A 26,518-nucleotide genomic window follows, 5' to 3' on the forward strand; every position below is an offset into this window, starting at 1 on the left:
TTGCTATGGTTGAGGTGAGCCAGTTTCTTGCCATGCACATCTCAATGTCCTCTATGCAGTGAGACAAGAATTTGACAGCATTGTTTGGCCAGACAAGGACTGAGAAGTACAACTGAGTATTATCCACATATTGATGATTCCAAACTGACAAATGATGTCCCTGGTGGTCTCATGTAGCTATTAAACAATAAAATCAGCTCAGCCATTTCATGCATCTGATAAAGCAAATGATATTTCATAAAAGTTAGATTTTTAATAAAATATATTAATTTGGAAAGATATTACCAGATTTCTCTGGAATTTGGGCTGCCCTTGACTACCATGGTTTTTTTCTTACAATGTTTACCATAAGCTGGAGATGCTACTGTACATGTGGCAAACCGAGGCAAGTAATCTGGTCTATACCCTCACTAGAAAGCATACTATGAAATTCTTAATTGACCAAACCATAATAAGCAATGGTGGTTGATATTTGTCCAGTGATTGACCCACTTTTTTCAATTAACACCTGGAAGAGATGCTAGTTAGATAAGCTAGCTTTTCTTATTTACACTTTCAGATTATGAGGTAGCAAACTTCCAGCTCTAACTCCAACCAATAACTCTGGCCCTTCCTAAACCTGATGGCTATACCAGCAGTTATTAGTATCCTAACTACAGCTTATCTTATTTACTGCACTGTGTTGAACACGAGACTATGCTTGAAAACTGTCCAGAAACTGCAGTTGCTACAAAATGTAGTAGATAAGAAGCTGATAAGGGCAACATACGGGGACATATGATTCCTGATGTATGTACTGGTTATGAACTGCCCACCAGACACAATTCAGAGTATTGATTTTGAGTTGTAAAGGCTTATCAGTTTAAGACTAACTATTTGTGGATCTACCTTAGTTATTGTGAATCTGGATGAGTAGCTTGGCTATTCAGGTACTCCGCTCTTAGCAACTCAACTATTGGGTACACAGGATAAGGTTTTCTCCTGTGTGGCTCCAGGCTGTGGAATATACTCCCAAGAGAAATGGACATGGCCTATTCTGTATAGGAAACTGAATTTCTGTTAAGAACAATTAAAGCAATGAATTTGTGATTGTTACAAATTTCCTTCCAGATTCTAGAAGATGACAACCCAACCCAAATTTGCTCTTTCACCAAATTTATTTCCTACCCACCTTGCTAGCAACAAAATTAAGGTGATTAGATTAAATTATAAACAGGGATTCATTACTGTTCCTCATTGCTGAAATACAATTTCCTTGTGTTTTGTGAAAAAAAAAGTACCCGGATTTTGAAATTGCTAATAAAAGTTTGAGAAAATATTAGAAACTTCATTCAGTTCTTCAGGACTACTTTTCTACATGTCATTAAGCTCCACCCCAGGAGACACAAAGGGCATTTTAATTATCCTAACTGTACCTTTTTTGAAAGGCAGATCTTTGAAGTTTTTTTTCCTTTTCCAAAGTGAGAATATGTTAGAAAGAAACTCAACATTCTCTTGTCCATCATCAGCAATGAAATTGAATAACCATGCTTCTCATCTGAAAGGTATGATTATTATTCTCTGATAAACTAAAAGAGACAGTCTGATGAAGCTTCGAAAGAACTCACAATCTGCAATGTAAGATTTTGCAATGACTTTTTTTGCACTCTCTTTTGAAATTTATTATCATAGCACTGCTACACTTTTATATTCTCATTTGATGTTTGCCAAAAGCAACTCAAAAGTGAATTTCAATAAGACTGAAGTGCTAGATTAATCAACTAGCAAAGTTTAGTTTTTAGGTACCAGTGTATTTCAGTAATTCTTTAAAATGTTAAGGATAAAGGGATTAAATTATAATTTATCCTATAGCGAGCTGCTAGTTGGATTATATTAATTAAATGAAAAACAAGTGGGATAAAAATGAATTAACAAATAAAGAAGAGCATTTAAAACACTTAGGCACGTATGGTTTCTTTTTCTTCTATCATTGCTATGTATTTATTTATTAAACAGGCCACATCTGGAATGTTTTCTTCTTTCGTGAAAATGAAAGAAAGTCTATTTTGAAGTACAGCATTAATTATTAACACTATAGGTCTTGTAACCTGCATAATACTTTTCACTCTTTGTCTAGTCATAGTATTCTAACAGTTCTTCCCATTTTCAGTCTGAAAAACTGTCTTGTCTGAGACCTTAGCTGAAATCAAATATGAACCCCAGGCTCCCAAGCCAAGTTGGCCTATTGAACTTGGACTGACTTTTCTAATTTTTTGATGGTAAAAAGATTTCACTTTTTAAATGCATAGTGGTTCAGTAAGAATGTGAATTTGTCTCATTGACAGAGAATAGAAGGTGGAGGATGTGTGCTCTCCACACATTTGTGCTCTCCACACAAGAGTTGGCACTGGAAAGGATATACTTGAAAAAGGAGTCCCTAACTTACCCAAATCCACCTTATTGTCATTGTGTCTTTTTTTTTACAAAAGTATATCAAATAGCTGACAATGTTATCAGCCTGGAATGAATGAGCTAAACATTCAGCCTGAAAAGTCAAAGTGCAGAGCTCCTTAGTTAACACTGATGAGGGCTAAGAGATAAACACCTTTTAGAAACTCCAGGCTGCTTTCTAAATCTTATTCTAGAACTGAGATAAATTGTACCTCTAATTTGAGTATTGGACAGCCCGTTTGCCTGACTGATTATGTGCCATCAAGTTGCTGTTGACTCTCAGTGATCATATAGATAGAGTTTATAGATTATCTATATCTAACCTGGTCCTTCATCACTCATCGTCACTGTAACAGAGTCCATCCATCTTGCTGCTTGACACCATCTTCTTCTTTTTCCTTCCATCTTTCTTAGCATCTGAGATTTTTACAGAGAAATCGGTCTTCACATAATATGTCCAAAGTAGGATAATTTGAGCCTGGTCATTCGTGTCTTGAGTGAGAACTCTGGGTTGAGGAAAGTCTTTTTAGAGGAATCTTATTTAGTAGCAGCAGAATGAGTATGAAAACTTATCACTCTCTACATTGTGTTTTTGATAGCCATGTCATAATAATGAATATTGTTGCTTTATCACATTTGATTTGTTAGATGTTTTGGATTTTGTCATTATCATCATCATCTGAATTCTATATATAAGCAAAATATGCAGCCTATTTTTGTGTGTGCTTGTCCTTCTTCCAATTATTTTAATTTTAATTACTTTAATTTTAAACATAAAATAGTTTTGCACACATAGATATGCATACATAAACTCATCTCTTTTTAGTAGTAGTTTAGTTAGGTGTTATCAAATGAAGCCTGGTGACTACTCTTGGAAAACAAGTTTAAAATTTAATTCTATGTTTCTTGAGCAAGTATTTCAGAAGCCATATGATGTCTGGCTCTCCTCTATGAGACTGTGCTAAGGTTCAAAGCTAATGAATCCATTTATATGAATTTGATGCTGGAGAAGATACAAAAGACATGAATGTCTATAATTAGGGCAGCATTTACATTCTGTGAAATATATAGACAGGGAGACAGATAGAAACAACTGCAGATCCTCAATTCAAATTTCCCTACCTTTTGATATTCCTTCAGAATGTGAGAAAAAAATGACAGTCTTGGGTCTGGCAAATTTTTGATCCTTTCCATGGAAAGGAAAGGAAGAGGAATCTAAACCAAACAGAAGGTCATCTGAAATACCTTGGGATTTTTTTCCTTTATTCACCCCAACAACCAAGTTCTGCTACTGTATTTTTATAAGAGGGGAAATGAATCAGAAATGTGTCCAGATTGAATACATTTAGTTCATACCAGCCTTGCTTTAGCGTTTTATAGTTATAGATTTCTAAGAAGATGTAATGTGTAATTCTTCCCAAGTGATGTGTAATTCTCATATTCCTGGCTTTAATTTAAAGACAAAAGCAAGTATCTGGTCCTTGCCATATTTCATATATGCTGCAAAATAGGCAACTTATTTTCTATGTGCTTGTCCTTCCTTCAATATTTTTAGCCTATCAACAAAGTCATAGCAATAATTGGCACACCTTCTACCCGGAGAAGAAATTGAAGGAAAGAGTTACTCCTCTTGCAATATGGCATCGGTCTAAGTAACCTGTGGAATACCAATAGGATAAAGATAATGGAGAAACAAGGATTGGTCTAAATTTTCTCCTGAAGGGAAGGTAACATAGTGGAAGAGAAGGGCTTTTGGTTTATTAGATCCAAAGCTTCACTTATTCACTCTGGTCACAGGGTTTCTCAGCAATAGAAAAAGCAGAGGATAGATACTGGAGAGAAAGCTGAAGGGAGAATTTGATATAAGATTTTTCTCTAATCTAATCAGATTGTCTTCATATTCACCCTCATCTATATACTAGAGTGGAGGTTCAAGTGGGCTAGAGATCAAGATATAATGAATATACATGATTAGAGTAGAGAAAAATCTTATATCAAATTCTCCCTTCAGCTTTCTCTCCTGTATCTATCCTCAGCATAATTTAAGAACTAAGGGGTCCCCAGATCATCTAGAACAGGGGTGTCAAACTGCCGGCTTGCAGGCCGGTTTCATCATACCATTTGCCGGCAATGCAAAAAGAGTCATGATATGTCACGACACATCATGTGACGTGACGAGTTTGACACCCATGATCTACAGTACCAAGACCAGAAATTAGTAGTTACAGACAGATGGTGGGTTTAATCATTAGCAACCCTCAATTTAAAGATGTAAAAATGTCCAGATTTTAAAGCTATGGCCAATGTCCAATTGTAGATGGTCTGCAGTGTCTCTGAAGGGTACAACTTGCAAAGAAAGGAATTTACTTATTTTATTTATTTATATATTCAACTTATTAACTGCCAGTCTCCCTCACAAGGAGGCTCTGGGCAGAGTTGCTCTTGAATAAACCTTGTATTGGGCGGTGCCTTACACAATCATCATCATTACTTTGGGAGAAGTAATGCAATGTTGTGATGTCATGAGATGAAAATCCCATGCCTCTTATATCAGTATGACATGAATGGATGGGACGTTCATTGTGAAGTTATGACACATATATTGGAATATTAGTGAGTCATTCACTGGCCCCAATTTATGCCGTCGTCATTGGCTCTGTTAAAAGTTAAGTTATTTTCAGTCTGTCATTGCTGTCCTGGAAGTGATGGCTTTCTTTTAGCAGTAGTTGCTCTCTAGGGATGAAAAGATCTGTTTGGTACTCAAATAGGGTTCCTCATATCCCAAAGATTCATCAGTAAAAAATCCTTTCAAGGACTGAAATCTTTCTAGTTTGGTCTCAAAGCAGCTGCTATGAATTTTAATAAGTTTCCAAATCATCTTGAAAGAAAAATAGGCCAGAATGGACAGAATAGTCCCAAGGATTAAACAATTTCAGATTTTTCTTTAAAAAAAAAAGAATGTATCTTCCTTTATAGGAACATATTAAAACATGTTAAAATAGCACATTAAACATGTTCAAAACAACAACATAGATGTTCATATTGTAATGTAAATGCAGTTAAGCATCATTTAACACCTTAAACAATTACAACAAAATCACCATTCATGATTTTTGTAAGTCAGGGCTCCTCCTCCTCCTCCTCCTCCTCCTCCTCCTTCTTCTTCTTCTTCTTCTTCTTCTTCTCCTCCTCCTCCTTCCTCCTCTTCCTCCTCCTCTTTTTTTTAATTCTCTTTTACTTTGTAAATGTTCAGTAATATAGTCAGCCAATATGGATATAATCATTTATCACATTATTACATCTATTATCTTCTTTTCGATATACCTAATTAATATGTTACACGTAGGACCATTAATGCTACTATGGGAACATTAAAGAAAATTCTTAAATTGATAGATTGAAGCAATTTAATTGAGAATTTAAAGCAGGTGATTGATTACAGTATTAATTATCTCTTTCAGAAAGTTCCTGAAGTCTGAAGGAAGCAAGTTTTTACAGCAACTGATCAGTTATCTCAGCCTCCACTAGTGGAAGCTTCAGAATAAATGAATAAAGAAACAGAAAAAATGGGCAAATGGAACCAAACAACAGTGACTGAGTTTGTTCTTCTTGGTTTCACTGACCATGAAAAGATCAAGGCTGTCTTCTTTGTTCTCTTCTTAGCCATCTATCTACTCACTTTGGTAGGAAATATTGGTATCATCATATTAATCTGGATCAGCTCATGCCTCCACAGTCCAATGTATTTTTTCCTCAGCAACTTGGCCTTCTTAGACTTCTGTTATTCTTCTGCCATTACACCCAAAATGCTTCTCAATTTCATAACTGGAAAGAAGACAATCTCACTGGCAGGATGCATTACACAAATGTATCTATTTGCTTCTTTTGCAGATGCTGAATGCCTTCTTCTGGCTGCCATGGCATATGACCGTTACATGGCTATTTGTAACCCGCTAATTTATCCCACTCTTATGTCCCATCGAGTTTGTTTCGGGTTAGTAGCTGGCTCTTATCTTATTGGTAGTATAACTTCACTAATTCACACTTATTATACATTTCACTTGTCATTTTGTGGATCCAATGTCATCAATCATTTCTTCTGTGATATCCCTCCACTGTTAGCTCTCTCCTGCTCCAATACTCACATTAATGAAATTCTTCTTTTTGCCTTGTGTGGTTTCATCCAAATGAGCACTTTTTTGTTGATTGTTATCTCCTATACTTATATCATTTACACTATCATGCGGATCCATTCAGTTGAAGGCCGCCAGAAGGCCTTTTCAACTTGTACCTCCCACTTGACAGCTGTTGCTTTGTATTATGGAACCCTTCTGTTTACTTATTTGCGACCAAGCTCCAGCTATATCCTGAATACAGACAAAGTAATCTCTGTTTTTTATACTGTGCTTTTTCCCATGCTAAACCCCTTGATCTATACTTTGAGAAATGAAGAAGTAAAGGATACCTTCAATAAATTATTGCAAAGAAAACTGATTGCACTCAGAAGGATTAGGAGATTTTTTTCAGTGTTTGCACTAGCAAAATGCCACTTGTAGACTTGAAGCTGGGAATACACATATACACAAACCTCTGTGATTACACTTCATTGACTAAATTTCAACTGTATTCATTTTACTTCATATAAAACCTTTTGTTCAACTAGTGCTCTTCAAATATTTAGTGGGTGTATGCAATAAAGTACTTTTATATGGGGATTCATAAATCACTTAAGATGGAGAACTTTTATTTTGAAATTTCAAATAGATGCATGAGTGAAAGAGTTATGGATCACTGCCATGAAGCTTCATCTTGTGTAGATAAATTCTACTTGGTAAAAAAAAAATCTCATAAAGATATTTGTTGTGTTATAAACTATTTCTTAGCTACTTTTTTTCATCAAAGACAAATTAACAAATTGTCCTCCATGCAGGAAAGTAACCTTGAAATTTGTTCCTCCATAAAATGGAATATGATCTTCACAAGTCTCTATATGTTGAAGATTCCCAAATATGGTAGTTCTCTATCACTCTGTGGTCTGGGGTAGGCAACTGCATTAACTTTTGAACGCTTAACATTTAACTTCAGGAATTAGAGAAAGTGCTATCTTGGCATTCAACCCAAGCAATGTGGCCCAAGTGATGAAAATTATCAAGGGAATTTGGTCCTCTACATAAGAAATCCATTATATTATAGTCTGATAAATCAAGGTTTCATAAGATAAATATATATGAGAAAGAAGACAGTGTAAACTATAAATGATTGATATGTTATCTGATCCCAAATAAGCATCTTTAAATATATAGATTTCAATAATGTACTACATAATGTTATTATTATTATATACATTTCTAGTTCTCTTCTCATTACAAAAAAGAGGTATAATAGTATTATAAAATTCATATTGGAAGAGTGCAAAGATTTAACAGGGCACTGCACTTTTATAAATTCTTCTATTGGTAAAACATCCTTTCAAGGCTGCTTTGCACAACAATACAAGTTTTGCAAAAACAAAAGCAAAGTGATTGGATTGTTTCATTTTGTATTATTCCAAGGTCTTGTCCAGCAGTTCTGGCTGCTGGAAGAAGCTTCTGCATGTGCACTGCAGCCTCTTCCAGCTATAATGGTAGCACAGATAGATCTTGCTTATCAACTGCCCATGCAGTGACCATCCAAAGTTATAATGATGTTGAAAAAAACCATTTTTTTGATCAAGATACACATTTACAATCATGTCCTGTGGTCATGTGATCACCATTACAATCAGTATGTATGGCCCTGTGCCTGATTTGTTGTTTTTCTTTTTCTTTTTACACAGAGCAGAGAGATTGGAGAGGAAGTGATTATAGAGAATAAGCAGCACACAATATGTAGGAAATACATATTGAAAGTAATGCTGTGGCATGGACTCAGAACCATTACACAAACATCCAGTATATTTCCCATTGTGTGTCTCCTTACTCTCTTGTAATCACTTTTTTTCAAAGGATTACACTCTCTACCTTCTAAGTGATAGGGGAAAAAATGGGTCAGATAAATAAGTTAAATAAAAGTTTAGTGATCAAATAGTATAACAGTAGACTATTTCAAACATACATATAACCAAAGAAAATCCAGTACAATAAAAAAATAGATAACTCAAGGAAAGAAAAATAATAATGGGAGGGATCTCTAGATGTGGAACTGGGGACATTCTGTATGTAAGACAAGCCTTATAGTTATTATACTAGTAAAAAAGACTCTCTAAGAGAATCTTCAGAGATATTATTCACGAAAAACAGGGAAAGTGTGTAAAAGAAGATTCCTGCTTCTCTTCTAGAAGAAAGCAAAATACTGCAGGCAACTGAACAGTAGTGCTTGAATGGACAGAAACAGGTAAACATTACCTTGAAACCATGCTACACAGAGAAGTTACATTCAGAGTGACATTGTTCATTCCTGTCTTCCAAAAATAACCCCACTGTTGGTAATGAGGCAACTGGACAGCAAAAATAAATCTCAGAACTTGTCCAAGTCAGAGGTCTGAGGGCGTACAAGTGATTGAGTTTTATATTGTTGAAGTGTTAAAGTGGTATGTGAGGCCTCACCAATGCCTGATCGACTGTGTTTCACTTTCTGCCCTCATTTGGTACTTCCAGTAATTAGGAGAGGCTTCTGTGCATTTTGTCATTAATTTTGGCTACTGGAACTGGTGGATGAGTCCTCAGCGAAGTGAAAAACCTCGAACAAGCTAATTCTATCACTTCTTCTATAGTGGTATATGAGGATGATCTGGGAGACAGGAGGAAGAGCTCAGACAAGGCAACGGCCATGCAAAAGGTATCTCAAGCCATAGAAGGAAAAGAGAAGGGATCCTCTCTAGTTTTCTGGAAAGTGAAAATAAAGAGGCTTTCGGACTTGCAAAATTCCGTTACTGTAACCTCACAATAAAGATAATATTAGTACACAAGATTTGTGCTTCTTGTTTGTATTAGTTTGAAGAGCTGACATGTTCCACCTTGACCAGGTGGATTACATTATGTCTGTAGCATAAAGCTCAGGTTAAAATAATTTACAGAAGCCTATTTTTCCTTTGATTTATTTTTGCTTAGGTCAAAGATACAAAAACTATGTGGTGACCACATTTTCTTCCATACCACTTTGGACAACATTTAGGTCAAAAATAGTGAAGCTATCTTTGTTCCTCTATCTATACTTCACTTGATTAACTACTGTTTTAAGATAGCTGGTGATAGCATATTGTATTTTCTTTAGAAACATTACCATTGTCCCATTATAGAGCATAAGCAGATATGGATCAAATTAGTATGACGATTTCAAAGAACACAAGAACTAGAAGCAGATGCTAACAGGCTGTATTCAAGAAATGTGATTGAGCAAGTCAAGTCAGTGAGCTGGAAGCAAGTAATCCAAACCCAGCAGCAAAGATCAACATGACTTTTCTCTCAGTTTTAGTTATTTCTGCTTCATTCTCCAGAGTTGTCTTCCAATGTGACCTGATGTTCATCATAGATTAACTAATCAGGTGGATTTACAAGTAAGGATTTAATTTTAAGTAATGTGCTATATTCCCAAGGAAATTTCCTTGTTATGTGTGCTGTTTTAATATTTTGCATTTTCTTTTTCTTGTGTTGTATGAACTGATTTAAGCTTGACAGTAGTACATTTAAATACATTTAAAAATCAAAACTAATTGAGTATCCTATTTCTCAGCTTTCTGCTCTAAAATGTTTTGTGTTTTCAGCCACAAGTCTCACAATTTAAATTGAGCTTAAATTGAGTTAATATGAACTTGGAGCTGAGCCTACATTTCATCTCTTGAGGGCTCTTCATTGTCAAGGCCCATGACCAGGGACATATAAGGAAGAGACAGACTTTATCATTCTTTTAAAAATGCCTTTTTAACTAGCAGCCAAGAAGAAAAACATTATCACTGAGAATATGTCATTCTTTGAAAAATATGAAACACTACTACTGTGCATAGCAATATCATAAAGAATGGTGGCTTTTTAGTATAATCTGCCAAAAAGTTTGAATTCACATTAGTATTTTGATTTGGCAGTTTAATGTTCGGATGTCTGCTTTCCAATCCTCCTTTTCTCTTTGCATGCCATCATGAATGTCAGGAAACTTTTCTTGCCAATGTTTTCTTCCAGGCATCCTTCACTTCTTTGTTCCTCAGGCTGTAGACCAAGGGGTTTATCATGGGAAACACCACAGTATAAAAAACAGAGATTATTTTATCAGTGTCTGGGGCATAACTGGAAGCAGTTAAGTGAAAAGGAGGGCACCATAGAAAAGGGCAACAGCAATTAAATGGGAGCTGCAAGTTGAAAAAGCTTTCTGGCAGCCTTTGTTGGCAGGAATTGTCAAAACAGTGCAAAGGATAGAGGAATAGGAGATGAGGATGAACAAGAAAGTGCTCATCTGTATAAAACCACACAGAGCGAAGAGGATCATCTCATTTATGTAGGTATTAGAACAGGAGAGGGCCAAGAGTGGAGGGATGTCACAGAAGAAGTGATTGACGACATTCGATCCACAGAAGGAGATGTGAAAAGTAAAACAAGTGTGCACCAATGAGGTCACGCTACTAATCAGATAAGAACCTGCTATCAAAGAGATGCACACTTTGTGAGACATAAGGACAGGGTAGAGTAGCGGGTTGCAAATGGCCATGTAACGGTCATATGCCATGGCAGCCAGAAGAAGGCACTCAGCATCTGCAAAGGAAGCAAATAGGTACATTTGAACAATGCATCCTGCAAATGAAATGGCCTTCTTCTCTCTTAAGAAATTGGCCAGCATCCTGGGAGTAATGGTGGAAGAATAACTAATATCTAGGAAAGCCAAATTGCTGAGGAAAAAGTACATTGGACTGTGTAAAGTGGGGCAGATCAAGGTTAATAAGATAATACCAATGTTCCCCACCAGAGTGATCACATAGATGGCTATGAAGAGGACAAAGAGGCCTGCATTGATTTCTTGACGATCAGTGAAGCCAAGGAGAAGGAACTCATGCACTGTTGTGTGGTTCCACTTGGCCATTTTCTTCAGTCTTTGGTTCCTTGACTTAGGATCTGAAATCAAGGAGAGATATGAACCGTGGGGAAAATGACAAACACATGGTTTACAAAAGATGCTTCCTCTCTCCCACTGAAACTAGAAGAAAAAAATATTTTCATTGGCCTTCTTTGATATTTTATAAATAAAATGCTGAGAAATGATAAATAGGCAAACCAATGACCAAGGAAACCTGACATTGGTTTGCTTGGTTTGGTTGAGTTTGCATTCTCTTTGAGGGGATATATTCAATAGATATACTTCATATCTATTCAAACATTTTTTTTCACATACAGTATGTTGGCTGGTGCACATTCTCTAGAATAGGGGTGGGGAACTATGGCCGTTTTATGATTTGTGGACTTGAACTCCCAGAATTCCTGAGCCAGCCATAGTTCCCCATCTCTGCTCTAAAAAAAGGCCAATGAGGCCAATTTCACACAAATTTTGTTTGTAGCCAGGCTGATCTATGCATTGTTGGATTGATTTTCATATTTATTTATTGATAGGTTGGTAGATTTATATATGTATAACTCCCATTTCTAAAACTGCCCAATTTCTCGACAGTTTTGGGTGGCATACAAAAGGAAAAGCAAAGAACAAGAACATCATGACACAGTGGTAAAAGGAAACAAATGTCTCCTCTATCTTCTTTATATCTAACTAGCAAGAAAGACCAAAGCTAGATAGTGACCATCTAATGTCTTTAAAAAATTGAATGGTTTACAATTTAAAAGAGAGAAAAACATCATAGACCTGCTTTGAACCAAAATATGAGTGAGTATCAAGGGCAATTATGTTTGCAGTCTTCTTTGAAAATCTCTGCATTAGAATGGGACATAAATGTTAATAAACAAAGAAATAAATTAAATTTAAAAATACAAGAGATAACCCAGAAGAGATATAGCATATAATTTAATGCTAAAATACTGTTTATTAATATTAGTATTAGTATTGTTTAGCTTTGCTTGAAAGGATGGATATGATAGAAAAGGAATTTACAGCTATTCATAATTACTGTATCTGATTTGGGACAGACCTTTCATCTTAAATTCATGTATAGAGGGGGGAAGGTAGGAAGGAAGGAAAGAAGGAAGGAAGGAAAGAAAGAAGGAAGGAAGGAAGGAAAGAAGGAAGGAAGGAAAGAAGGAAGGAAGGCGATTTCTTTCCATTCAAATTTCTCAGCAAATCTAAAACAGATCTCCTATTTAAAGCCTTCCTTTAAATATATATATATATAGTACCCTAATATAATATTTTCTGGCACATATTTTCACAAATGTATACATTTATATGCACTGTGCTATTTTTCCTTCTATTTTTGCTGCCTTTTGCTTGGAAAATGGTGTTGCAAAAGTAAAAAAGGTGAAAAATTTGAAATTCAATGCCATTTTGGTGTGGGAATTAGTTCACAATGTTTAACTAAGTACATTTTAAATGTATGTCCAGTCAACCTCCTCTTCTTCAATGCCTAAACCTATTATTGCTTACCTTCCAGAATTTTAATTCCAGCATTAAAAAGTAAAGGAAATTATACAGATAATATTATCCCCTAATGATTGTTTTCCTTGCAGTGATAAATACTGTTTCTATTTTCCCCAGGGCTCAAAACATTTGCCTCTAAATTATTATCAATTTGTATCCTGCTTTTCTGTCCAGAGTGTACAAGTCATCTAATCATAAAAATCCAGTCAAATGCCAGTCTGAGTCACCAACATCATCACCAATTCCTGCTATATCACTGCCATATTACATTCAGAGCACCATCTTCAGGTTCAGTTTCTGCTCTAATGGTTTTGACTTACCACGGAGGCAGGGTGGAAATATTGGATGCTTTGTTACAAAAACTGCTGCTTTTAAAGGTTTTGAATTCATCATTCTGACACCAGAGACCAAGATCCCTGGAGCAGCTTAAAATGGTTAAGCAAGGAATGATTCTTAAATGTGCAGAACATTCAATTAAACTATGTTTTGGGGCAAAAGATATGGATTATCTAGTTTGTAAAAACTTGCAGTTTTATTTTTCCAGAGGCAGTGTGTGTACCTACATTCTCATAACAATGTAGAACGGCATAAATTGTTGCTTGATTTTGGCTACTGTTAAAAACAATATTGTCGAAAAAAAACCATTCACAAATATATGGAGAGAATGCTGGCCTATGCTCCGACACATCAGGCTGCAGGCTTTGCAAAATTTCAGAAGGTTGGCTCAGTTGGAAGAGGATTCACTTGAAATGTACACATCCCTGAATTAAATGATCAAATTCAATCTTTGAATTATTTTAACTTTCAAGTTCTGCAACATCCACGGGAGGGCAAGTGGGATAACATTGACACAAGCATAACTGCAATATTGTAATGCAGGCCTCACCCCCTTTCTCTGAGTCTCTGCAAGGGAGAGAGCTTTGCCTTTGGTGCCTCCCCATTGAAAGAATGCCCTTCCCAGAGAGACTTGGCTGTAGCCATATTAGACTATAAAGACTCTATGGGAAGAAAAACCAGGTCCAGTTCCAAGCTGGGAGTAAACAAAATGGAGGCTAAGACACTGGAAATAAAAATGGAGGCTGCTTAGAAAGAAAGTTCCAGTTTATTGATGAGCAGAACTACCAGCAGCATGTGGTTCTCGGACAGCTGACCAATGGAGTTGAGAGTGGATGGATCTTTATAGGGCTCTGAGACTTTGAAGCGGAAATGTTTCTGGGTTTCTGTGTAATGAGGTGGGCTTTTGTGTCTTTTGCAGTCTGAAGAGGATGTTGGGTTAATCCTGGTATGTCCTAAAGGTCATGTGCTGTTCTTAGATTTTGGGTGGGGGGAATGTAAATTCTTAATCCCATCAGCTGTGGAGGCTGAAGGTGTTTTGCTTATGAATGGTGTGCCCCAAATCTGCATTTCTAAAAGCTGTCCTCTTGAGTTTCTGCTTGGGGCAGGGGCCGCCTTTAAGATTTATCTCCATTATTCCTTTGGGGTAATATAATATTCTGCCTTTTTTAAAATATCCCCCCAAAATATTCCCTTCTCTAGGAGGGTGGGTGGGTGCTGACTTTCTGCAACCTCTTCATTTTTCCAGCTCTTCAGTCATATTTTAATTGCCTTCTAATTCATATAATTTCAAATTCCAATGGCTGTCTTGCTGCTACCTAATTTGTATGGCTTCTTTGTTTTGTATTTTATTGATTTTATTTGTTTTAAATTGCCTTTTTAGCAAGTTTTCTTGTAAACTGGCTAGAAAACTGCAACTATTGGAGAGCTATAGAACTTTAATAAATAAATGTGTTGAATGTTGGAAAATACATAAACGTACTTGTAGCAGAAAGCTTCCAGACTGCTTATCAAGACTGCTAGTCAATTCTAATTAGGTACCTCCAAGTCTCTTTGGAGAGATTTGTTGAAGAAAATAATAATAATATTTGAACATAGCTACAGGTGAAGGCAGTTTTATTTACTTGGAAAGACATAAGATTAGTTGTATCTTTCTTAATTAAAATATCATATATTCAAAAGGTGATTTATGTACATCTCTCAGACAGACAGATGTAAGAGAATCACAGTCAAAAAACAGAATGTACCTGATAAGAATACAATGCTTCCTCCTTCAGCAGTTAAGATGCTAAGGAATTGCTGCTCTCAGGAAACTAATATTGATTGATCAAGTGATTATGCATCATCAGGTTGATGTCCACTCACTTAACCACTTAAATAGATTTTCTGCAGGATGATCTGTCCCTAGCCAGGTTCTTCAGGTCTTCAAATAGCACACCGATTACCACTGCAACTGACTCCATCTATCTTGCACTGGTTATCCTCTTCTGTTTTTTCTTTCTACCTTTTCCAGAGAGCTAGTTCTTTGCATAAAGTTCCAAAAGTAGGATAATCTGAGTCTGATCATCTGATCAGCAATTGAGAATCACTGGGTTGATTTTCTCAATGAGCCATTTGTTTGTTTTCTTGGCTGTCTTTTGGCTGTCCTATCATGGTTAACTTAACTGGTTTTTGGCACATTGCAGAGGGTTGGCTAGGTGATCTTTATGGACTCCTTCCAACTCTACAGTTCTATCATTCCAACAATTAAGTGTGATTTAAGAATTATTTGTCAACCATGGTATCCAGAATTTCCCCCTCCTTCTTTTTCACTCCCAGCCATTTGTGGAAACAAATGTTTTACAATAGTAACAGACAAATTTAGGGCAGAGTTCTAATAAGGGATTTTTAAGACAGGAAGACTGGATTGGAGCTGTTTGTCCAGTCCCATTTGAATACAACTATCCCAAATTGTCTTTCCTTGCCTGAATTTGGGGTTCACTCTCAATCAGAACAGAATTCTAATAAAGGGGTTGAATACCAGTGTTGGCTGGTAATCATGGGAGTTAAACTCCTATGAATCTGAAGGGTCCCAGGTGACCTGGCCTATTGCCCGCTGGCCATTCTGGTGAATATGAAATAGATGGCATTCTTCATTCTCTGTTGAATGAAGAAAGGACAAGTGCTTGCTCATGAAGAAACCGAACATGAACAGCTGGTGGTTTCTATGAAATCTTTGGAGTGATGCATTACAATACGTCAGCTCTAAGGACATAACTCATGATTGGATGATAAAAAAAATAAAAAATAATTATCAAATCATTTATAGTGCTTGAAATGGGTTAAAAGGAAGTGGCCACATCCCATCTAGAAAGAATTCTCTGAAAAAGGAAAAAAAAGAGAGATCTCAAGCTTAGCAGGTACAAGTTCCACTTAACACATATGCAGTATGTCTTAGGAGTCTCCTTGCCTAATGCCTTCAATAAAGAACATCTTGAAAACATTTTTTTATAATAAATAAGTTCAGCCTGGCAATTTCTTAGGATCAGGAGATTTAGAACGGAGCTGGAACAAATTAGATTTTAGAAATATAAAAAGTTCCGTAGTAGAAGACAATTTGGAAATTGTTTTTTGGTTGATGCCAATTATGCTGCAAAACAACCTTAAACATTCTTGGTATGGAATAATTATGCCCAAGAGAAGGTTCCTCATTTATACATTTCTGAGATTCAGCAACTAATTTGAATGTTTTGTAAACAAGAGCCTGCAGATCAGTAAAAATCTGGCCTTATTAAAATTGCTTTTAAATTTATTGGGAGGCCCTGATGAGGAGTCATCAGGGGTTGGGGTTAATTTATTGTTCTGTGTTTGGAAATCAGCGTTGCCTCATCCTCACAGGATGAATTCACAGCACAATCCCATTCCCTTGGCTTTGCAGCAAGCACGATTCAACTTGTTCCTCCAGATCCTGAATACATCCCTTTTCCATCTTTTGACTGAGCAGATGTAGCCTTAAAATGATATCTTCTCCAATACACCTGTCTTGTTTTCCTTTTTGGGCTTGACTTCCCATGCAAACCTCAAGTAGCCATAAAAAAAGACAGGATCGTTGTTGGAAGATATGGGGGTACGTGTGAGTGGAATCAGACCTAGGCAATGATTAGTGAAGTATTGTAGGTTGTAGAACTATGCAGAAAGGTGGAGAATATTTACAAGAAATGCAATACAAGTGTAGACAAAGCCCACTATGTCCTGTCAGAAGAAGAGTCATGGAGCATGTACTCTCTGTACCGGGGCCTAGGAAGAAAGGGAGAAGGAAGTGACCTCCCAATCTCATAGACAAAAAGCAGGCAAAGTGTTGTGCCAAGAGAGTACAAACAGTGAATATTTAACACTCCGTACCTTGTGGTCATTCAGTTATGAATCAATGTCATTGGATTCCTATCTCCAACATTTTATTTTTTTTTATATTACAATAATATAAAATAGATATTTGACTCATTGGTCTTTTAACAATTTTTTAAAAAATCCATTTTAAGAACATGCATTTTCTTTTATATGTAATTTTTCTAGCACACAAAGCTTCTGTACACAGCTTTCCCTAATTGGCATAGCTGTTAATATAAATTCCTGAAGGACATTTTTTAATAAAGACTTCTGTGATGTTATTCTTGAGATAAGTTTTTAAGATATATTTTTTCTAGAATTAAAGGGTTTTTTTTTTACCTCCAACCCCACCCACTAGTAGTTTTCACCTGCAACTAGATTTTGCAAACTGGTATCCATAGAAATCTGTGAGAAGAATACTTTTACATCCTTTTTAAAATGGCCCCATATATACTAAAGTTTCTTGAGGTTTTTTTTTAAAAAAATATATGAAGCTTTCACAGTTAAAACGTGACCACATTCAAAAACAATTTCAGATAGCAAGTGGAAGACTTCATTTTAAATGACCCTGATGTTTAAAAAATCCCAGTAATACAAATTCAGCACATCAAGCAACAGGACTCGAAATCCTTTTTCTTATTCTGCCTATTTTTTTTCTCTCTCTCTCTCTATCTTCCTGCCTACTCATCTAATACTGAAATTTCTTCTGCAGTTGGGGTGAAAAACTGGCATTGTGACATGTGACTGGAGGTGGGTTACTATTAGATTTCCCAGTTCCATGTTAGAGCTTCATGATACCCAAAATAAAACAACAAGAAAGGCTAAAATACTAGTGCGTCATTCTATTACACTCATTGAGATGAAAAAGTATTTTAAAGGATGGCCTCTGGCCTCAGGAATGTTATTTATCCCCAATTTAAATAAAAAAGAACTTTGTTTTAATCCAGCTTAGTTCAGGTTCTTGAAGATAATAAACAGCTGAGTGAACATTCAAAGGTCTCATTTAACACAAAACATCAGTTTAAATATTCCACAGAATCAGGACAGAATTCTTGCCACTTTATTGAACTGAATTCACATTCACTGCACTCTGCAGATGAAAATGTTACCTTATAATATATGTGAAACATTCTTATTCATTGCTCTCATCAGAGCATCCTTTACCTCCTTGTTCTTCAAACTGTAGACCAAGGGATTTAGCATAGTGATGAGGAAGGCATATAGTCCAGCCATAATTTTATGCTGATGTTCAGAATAGTTTGAACTGGGTTGCAAATAAACAAACAAACCTGTTCCATAAAACATGATCACAACAACCAGATGGGAGAGGCAGGTAGAGATGGCCTTTTGCTGACCTCCCAGTGAGTTAACCTTGAGCACCGTTGAAAAGATGCACATGTAGGAGATGAAGATAATTAGAAAATTTACCAAAATAATAGTTCCAGCACCAGTGAAACCATATATTTTAGGCACAAGGATGTCTGAGCATGAGTGCTTAAGGAGTGGTGGGAGATCACAGAAAAAATGATTGATTTCATTAGCCTGGCAGAAGGACAAAGTCCCTATCAAGGTGGTATGAATAATGGAGTTCAGGAAGCTGGCTATGAAGGCTCCTCCTACCATTCTGAGACATTGGGCATGTGACATGAGGGATGGGTACAGCAAAGGATTGCAGATGGCCACGTAACGGTCATATGCCATCAGCCCCAAAAGAATGCACTCAGTACTGGCAAGAGCAAGAAAGAAATACATTTGGATGAAGCATCCTGTGAAGGAAATGGTTTTCCTTCTTGACAGGAAAATTGCCAAAATCTTGGGGAGGGTGGTAGAAGAATAGCAAAAATTTATGAAAGCTAAGTTGCTGAGGTACATGGAGGTATGAAGCTGAGGGTCCATTCTGATCAGCATAATCATACCTAATATTGTGATAACATAGATCAGGAGGAAAAACACGAAAAGAAGAACTTTCATTTCTGGTTGTTCTGCAAATTCAAGAAAGATGAATTCAGATACTGCTGTCTGATTTTCTCCAGACTTCTCTGTGGCTGAATTTATCCTGTCTTGTTTATGATTATGGATCTCCATGCACATTAGATGTCAGAGGCAATCATGTTAAAAACTTAGCTGTGGAATAACTCAACTGTTTCTTTCATTTTGTAGAACAAATACTTTTATTCTTTTATTTCCTAAAAAAACATAATGTAAAATAAATCACATCATGTGGTGTAAAGAGATTATAAAGAAAAATCTACATACAGTACACTGTGACTGTAGAATTTGACAATTTCATGTGAATGATAAAACGACCCAACATCATCACAATCCAAGTTGTGCCCATGCCATATCATGCTACTACACATACAAGGGACAAGGCTTGTATTGCAACATCTTGATACTCATTTCATGATACACCTCCATGAATGTCACTATAATGCACTTTAATATGAACAAATATAACTTTAGCTTGTATTCTAAGAATGTGGTTGTTTTATTTTCAGTGTTGTGGTTTGATAACACCACAGAATGTCAAAACAATCTGATATCTGATGCAGCAAAGCTATTCAGTGAGTTGTATAATTGTGATGTCTGTCCAACAAAGGACACAAGAGCCAAAAGTATGTTTTTCTTTTCCTGCCGAAACATTCAGAAAAACTAATTCCAGTGAGACTGCAAGAATTAAAGAAGCATCTCAAGTAGCAGTACAAGTTCATTGATGTGTTTTAATAAATCAGCAATAGCAATAGCTTAGTCCAATTGTCTGATTACATGACAGAAAAATCTAGGAAAAAAGTTTGGTTAGAACAGGTTGAAAATTAATATTGAGTTATGGAAATTATTTTTTTGCAGGAAGAACATACTGTTTCTCTTAGCGCCAAGGGATATGAAATTCCTGTTACTAAATGACTACGTTGGTTTAGTTCTCAGTGAAGCAAGGATATTTGTGATGCTGAGATGCATCTTTTAAACATCTGAGTTTATTGATCAATAGAACTGATATTTGATCATTTATGAAGAACAGCTGAAATGCACCAAAAGAGAACAAAAGAGGAGTTAAATTTGCTAGTGGTTTTTGTTTGTTTGTTTGCTTATTTTCAGTTACTTTTCATTCATCCAAAATAAATAAGCATCCCTCAAGTAGTCCTCTGCTTCAGAACAGTACAGCCTCAGAGCAGCAGTATTGATAGGTTTACTGCTGGATGTAGACTGCAAGTGCTAATAGAAGATAAGAGGGACAGTTTGGTGCAGTGGTTAAGGCATGAGGCTACAAAAGGGGAGATAATGATTCTAGTCTTGCCTTAGGCACAAACTCAGCTGGGTGACTTAGAGCCAGTCACTCTCCCTCAGCTCTAGGAAGGAGGCAGGGACAAACCACTTCTGAAATTTTAGCCAGAAAATTGCAGAGACTAGTCCACCAAGAGTCAAAATTGCTTTGAAGGCTCAACATAAAATAGCAAGACTGCGGCCAAGCTTCAAAAGACCATACTGGGGTGGGGAAGGACCCTCTTTGAATGAAAGTTATAAATGCATGGAGAAGCAAAGCATACTTGAATAAACTAATGAGAGCCATGTGAGCACCATACAGTAGAGGGGGGCTTAATTTATTTTCATATGTGAGACTGTAACAAATGGCCCTCACACCTCCCATGCACACACACACCTCAGGCTGTGAAGTCCTAATCTGTAGCTTGTTTAGTTTATGCCTGAATCTACCCAGGCACCTATGGAAAAAATAGAAAAATTTCAGGCCATTTTTCCTCCTATTGTTGCTGAACTCCAGAAGCATTCTAAAAGTAACAGTTTGCTGAGGAAAAGGATTTTCTTTTAAAGATTCATAAAGAATCCAGGTTTCTGCAAACATTCTTCCTCCCTTCCCCTATTTAAATCAGGGAAAAAATAAAGACTGGCAAACATGATTTCTAAGGGCCCAGCTAGGAGAAAGCGAAGTTCTGAAAAGGCAGGGCAGTCTTGATAGGCAGACTGCATCCGCTGTTCTTCTCAAAAGGACATTGATGCCCCACGGAATTATGGGATGGGAGAAAAGTCCTCCTCTGTTGGTTTGTAGAAGAACCACTGTTTCTTTGTGGTTCAGAGAAGTTTCAAGGAATATTGAAGAGTCATCTAATACCTTAAAGGTTTATTACTATAACTTTTTTGGATCAAATTCCATTTCACCAAATGCCTGGAGTTCATATATTTGTTTATTTTATTACATTCTACCTTTCCTCCCCAAAAAGCAGCTTAAATAGAGAAGGAGCCCTGAGAAGCTAATGGCAGTTCTGCATTTTGCTAAGTAAGAATTGCCATTAGTTTAGATATTTGGGGCAGTTTTGCAAAAGAGTAGAACAGTCTCTTTCTATAATTGTTGCATGAGGACATGTAAAGACATAATGGATGGTAGTATATGTCACTGTTTAAGTCTCAGAAACAATCTTTTTACTTTTGGTTATGCCTGGATTATGAGAAGGATACAAGAACACTGAAAGATAGAGATATTCCAACAATTCCACTATTCTGTTGAGAATCACTGTAATGCAGAATTGTTCCATACACAGGTACCACTGTGTAAAGAAGAAGAAGAAGAAGAAGAAGAAGAAGAAGAAGAAGAAGAAGAAGAAGAAGAAGAAGAAGAAGAAGAAGAAGAAGAAGAAGAAGAAGAAGAAGAAGAAGAAGAAGAAGAAGAAGAAGAAGAGATAGTAATAATGATAATAATGATACTGATAATTCCCAATTCACAAATATACTACACTTTCATGCAGACACCTCCTACTCAAATATACATATGTATCTGTCATCAAATTCATCAACCTCATCTCAAAATTGTGTTAATACCTCTCTGCATCACTTGCATATATTCAACTGATATACTGGTAAAACAATCAGGCTGTATCACAGAGATCATTTCCTGTATCTCCCTATTTTCTCTCCCATTCTCTCATTCTCAGGAATGTAACACTTGATTTACTCACTTGACCAATTGTGCTCATAGACAACCTACCTGTATGAGCTTGACCAAATGTGCTCATAGACAATCTACCTGTATGAGTAGGAGGTAACTCATGTGATAATAGAAATGTCTCATAATATTCCCAGAAGCCCTTTCTTACTGTGTCTCAAAGATTGTATTTTCACACTTAACCTATCATATGAACTTATCAAAGTGCCCCTTCCAGTGCACAGCTGATGTTATTATGCTGAAGAGGCAAGTTAACAAAAGTGCTGTTGCTTTCTTCCTTGGTTCCCTTAAATACCTTTCAGAAAAAAATCTGCATGGGAGTTCAAAATTTATGGTGTCTGGGGATAACGTGAATCAATATCCCATACCCCTGCAGAATTTAGTATTATTAAACAGCTTGAAAATGGTTTGCAAAAAGTTCAGATTTTTAATGGCCAGAAAGAGGCTATTTCTACAGGCCTCCCAGAGGGGACAGTTCAAATTCATCAGCTGACTTATATGATATTCAAAAGTTCCTTCCTTAGTTTCTTAATTGGTTATTCAAAGAATTGTGATGAGTGGCTAACTATCTGCTCTAATTTTAGATTGATTATCACCATTCAATAAATTAAGTGTTGTTTTCTTCCAAATTGCAGTTGAAGGTTAAATGAAAAGTCATACTTTTATCTCCATAACTTTAAAGGGGGATATTTTTAAAAATGAAGCAAGAAAATAATCCTTGAAATGAATGGTTTTGTTATTTGTGTTTATGTCTTTACATGATCACCACCAGTAGCTACATAGGTCTGCCAATGATGGATACCTAATAAATCACTTAGCGGAGGTCTGTGCCCAGTGCAAGAATCAAGTAGTATTGCATTCCCAACAGATGGCAATTCAGGATGCCTTTAAAGATCTTTAGTGAGGGGGGTTCCACCATTTTCTGAGGTAGTAATAGGTAACCCCATTACTGAACAGTTCTTAGGAATTTTTTCTTGATGTCCATCTGAAATCTGCTTCCTTGCCATTTAAAAACATTGTTTCTTGTCCCGTCATCATGGATAGCTCTGAACAATCCTGCAGCATTTTCAATATGATAATCCTTGAGATGACAGAAAGTAGTATATTTTCTTCATTGGGATTTTCAAACACAATACCTTCAACCATTATCTATCACTTTTTCCTTTCATGATACTTTCTATTATACAAGGCCATTAAATTTATTTACCATTTTAGTAATAAATTGCCATGTTTTAGAAATATGGACAATATTTACAGTATTTTACAGTTTCAAAGTATAATACAATGGTTACACAGTAAAATACAAATTGAGGAGCATATCTAGGTGGGTTGTAACATTCTCAACTTAATTATTTCAAAAGTGGAAATAGATTTCTATCCATTGTTCTCTTCAATGAATCCTTCACCTCCTTGTTTCTCAGGCTGTAGATCAAGGGGTTAAGCATTGGGATGATAAAGGCATAAAACAAAGAAACAGTTTTATTCTGATCCTCTGAATAGTTTGAACTGGGTTGCAAGTATATAAAGAGGCCTGTTCCATAAAATATGATTACAGCAGTCAAATGAGAAATACAAGTAGAGAAAGCTTTTTGGCGGCCAACCACTGAATTCATCTTAAATATTGTACAAAGGATATGTATGTATGAGCTCAGTATTATCAGGAGAGAGCCCAGCATATTAATTCCAGCACAAACAAAAATAAGTATTTCAGTTAAAAAGGTTTTGGAACATGAGAGTTTGAGGAGTTGGGGGATTTCACAGAAAAAATGGTTTATTTCATTAGATTGGCAGAAAGATAAAGTACCTACCAGACTAGTATGAATAATAGAGTTCAGGAAGCCAGCTGTGAAGGCTCCTCCTGCCATTTTGAGACATTGGGCATGGGACATGAGGGAAGGATACAGCAAAGGATTGCAGATGGCCACGTAACGGTCAAATGCCATCAACCCAAAAAGAATGATCTCTGTACTTGCAAGAGCAACAAAGAAATAAATCTGGATAATGCATCCTGTGAAGGAAATAGTTTTCTTCTCTGCCAGAAAATTTCCCAAGGCTTTGGGGATAATATTGGAGGAATAACAAAAATCTATAAAAGCCAAGTTACTGAGGAAAAAGTACATGGGCGTATGAAGCTGAGTGTCCATTCCAATCAGAAAAATCATGCCCAAATTAGTTACCACTGTGATAGAATAGATTAGTAAGAAAAATATAAAAATTGGAACTTTCAGTTTAGGGTTTTCTGCAAAACCCAGGAGGATGAATTCAGACACTGCAGTGTGATTTTTAATAGACATCTCTGTTTCTGAATTACTCTTGTGATGTTCATGGAGAATAGAGATGGATCTTCGTGTACCTTCCAAAGTTATAATTAAACATTTATTTAAAATAATAATAATAATGAAAACTAAATAAGAACAACACTCCATCCCAAATCCTGCATCATCAACAGATTCTTAAATATGACACTATTAAGGGGATTTTCTGCCAATAGATCCTAATTTGTCACTTTAGAGTAACAAATAATGTTCCATGAGTCTTTCTCAATCTGCAAATATAAAATCAATGTCATTGCAAAGTCAGGTGTATTTTAATAGTTTGCATATTTGTAAAATATTATTAAGGTTTAATAATCATGAGCTTTAGGTATTTTTGTTTGTAATATGCAGCAATATGTTATTTTATGAATTTGTTTTTTTCAATTTTTATTCCAGGCAGTTTAAAATGTAGTTATTAATAACACAGACAAATAAGTTTTAAGCAATATCTATTTCATAAGGAGATTCTAGCACAATTCTCACCATATTCAATGAAAGATTGGGCACACATGATCACTTTATCTCCTTCTGGAAAATGTACTCAAGGGTCCATATTATATGATATACTAGTAGAAATCACTTAAGCAGTCTTTCATGAAACAATCAGCTATCATATTCCCTTTTTCCTTAGAAAAGATGATTAGCATTTACACTGACTGTAGAACTGTCAGTTCTAATTATTGCTGGTAAATATTTTCAGATGTGGTCACATTTATTTTCATTTTGTAAAACTCATTTCATAAACATCCAATACCACAGATAATATTTTAAACTAGTGGGAATAGGAAAGTCTGTCCCTTGCTCATAGCCTTGGAAAAGATCCTAGACTATAAAAGGAAAAGGTTGGATCCAGAAACTTCTTTCCATCTGCCTACTGCATTATATGTATTCGATGGCAGTGTAGATGCATCACTTATGCATACATGAGAAGAGAATATACATATTATAGTAATGCACACCAGTCACTGATTTCTCCTGAATAAAGAGGAATAGTACATTTCTGCATTTTAGCATATATGTATTACTACAGTATATGTTTTCTTCTATGTGAATTTTGGATTAGTAGAAAGATAATTTTTTTCCCTGTAAGCTATTTGCAAAATCTAATTGCACAGGATAACGGCATTGGATAGGATTAGACAGCATTATTTATGCCACAAAAAGAATAACAGTAGAAACCATCTGTCTTTGTTTCTCTGTTTCTCTGTCTCTCTGTTTCTGTCCATTTTGATCCTATTCTAATCTCACAACATGCCCGAAGGAGCTTTTTTTGTATGTATGGAATTGTCCATTAATTTCTATAAATGGAACAGTTCTGCAATGGGTTATGGAATCTTGAGAATATAGAACAGAATTGTAAAGAGCTCCCTTTTGCATGATGACAAAAAGTTATGTTTTTTATACATATATCTAAGTCACTACTCACATATCCCAGTCAAACAGCTGCTGGTAGTTTTTCTTCCTCCATATTTAGATATTGTGATCTAGTTTACACACTGTGCATCAGCATTCCTGTCTTAGCTTCCTTTCATATTCTGAACATATGAATGAGCAAATGGAAAAAACAGAAATTTATCTAACCTATGATAATAGCACTTCCCACCTGGACAATGAGTTACCTGTTAGGTAGCTCATAAATCCATTGTTTCGGTGACATTGTGATGCCCGGTTAATCCCTCTTGGTAATACCCAGCGTCCAGTGTTCCCAAAAGGTTTGGGTAAGCTTATTGATGTCTAGGTCCCATTCACTTTCTGAGACCAATCTGCTATTAACAAGCACTTTAAATATTTTCAGTCAGTATTCTTATGGGAGCACACAATTTAAATTACTAATTTAACTTACTAACTTGGGAGATTTAATATTTAAAAATAAAGCAAAATAGAAGTAAGTTGTGAAGTTTTTTTTTTTCTCCCTCCTTTCCTCCTCCTTCTCCCTCTCTTTTTAATTACATACGACAGGTTGTGTTTCTAATTATCACCCTGTTTCCTGTCTAGTTTAAGCCATATAATTTCATAACATTTGAAATATGTGAACTTTGACATTTGTATTTTTAATTATTATTATAATGATTAT

The 26,518-nt window shown here is 35.9% G+C and overlaps 4 protein-coding genes across 7 annotated transcripts; 1 reads left to right on the plus strand and 3 right to left on the minus strand.

Annotated features, from left to right (window-relative positions):
* The first annotated feature begins 1,441 nt into the window (after positions 1–1,441).
* On the plus strand, positions 1,442–7,082 carry LOC120306988 (olfactory receptor 1019-like). 2 transcript variants are annotated; one of them, XM_039341107.1, is made up of 3 exons: positions 1,485–1,544; positions 3,986–4,157; positions 5,892–7,082. In XM_039341107.1, the coding sequence occupies exon 3, from the start codon at positions 5,976–5,978 to the stop codon at positions 6,984–6,986; it is 1,011 nt and encodes a 336-aa protein (XP_039197041.1). In that variant the 5' UTR covers positions 1,485–1,544; positions 3,986–4,157; positions 5,892–5,975; the 3' UTR covers positions 6,987–7,082. The 2 variants fall into 2 exon arrangements, with proteins under 2 accessions (XP_039197042.1, XP_039197041.1); XM_039341108.1 differs by lacking the exon at positions 3,986–4,157 and having other exon boundaries at positions 1,442–1,544.
* A 3,467-nt stretch (positions 7,083–10,549) lies between these two features.
* On the minus strand, positions 10,550–11,478 carry LOC120306989 (olfactory receptor 5AS1-like). Its single transcript, XM_039341109.1, is given in 2 exon segments — positions 10,550–10,701; positions 10,704–11,478. Coding segments are annotated over 2 exon segments (924 nt in total). The 5' UTR covers positions 11,476–11,478.
* A 6,807-nt stretch (positions 11,479–18,285) lies between these two features.
* On the minus strand, positions 18,286–19,260 carry LOC120307091 (olfactory receptor 5F1-like). The gene has a single exon (XM_039341377.1). It carries the CDS (start codon positions 19,258–19,260, stop codon positions 18,286–18,288), a length of 975 nt encoding a protein of 324 aa, XP_039197311.1.
* A 3,684-nt stretch (positions 19,261–22,944) lies between these two features.
* On the minus strand, positions 22,945–26,144 carry LOC120306990 (olfactory receptor 5F1-like). Of its 3 annotated transcripts, none has more exons than XM_039341111.1 (2): positions 26,064–26,144; positions 22,945–24,674 (listed from the first exon to the last, which is right to left on the minus strand). In XM_039341111.1, exon 2 carries the CDS (start codon positions 24,553–24,555, stop codon positions 23,479–23,481), a length of 1,077 nt encoding a protein of 358 aa, XP_039197045.1. In that variant the 5' UTR covers positions 24,556–24,674; positions 26,064–26,144; the 3' UTR covers positions 22,945–23,478. The 3 variants fall into 3 exon arrangements, with proteins under 3 accessions (XP_039197045.1, XP_039197047.1, XP_039197046.1); XM_039341113.1 differs by having other exon boundaries at positions 22,945–24,482; positions 26,048–26,112; XM_039341112.1 differs by lacking the exon at positions 26,064–26,144 and adding an exon at positions 25,871–26,040 and having other exon boundaries at positions 22,945–24,482.
* Positions 26,145–26,518: the final 374 nt, after the last annotated feature.

The sequence above is a fragment of the Crotalus tigris genome, unplaced genomic scaffold (genome assembly GCF_016545835.1).
Source record: "Crotalus tigris isolate CLP2741 ecotype Arizona unplaced genomic scaffold, ASM1654583v1 scf7180000017764.6130737, whole genome shotgun sequence".
NCBI classification, from domain to species: domain Eukaryota; kingdom Metazoa; phylum Chordata; class Lepidosauria; order Squamata; family Viperidae; genus Crotalus; species Crotalus tigris.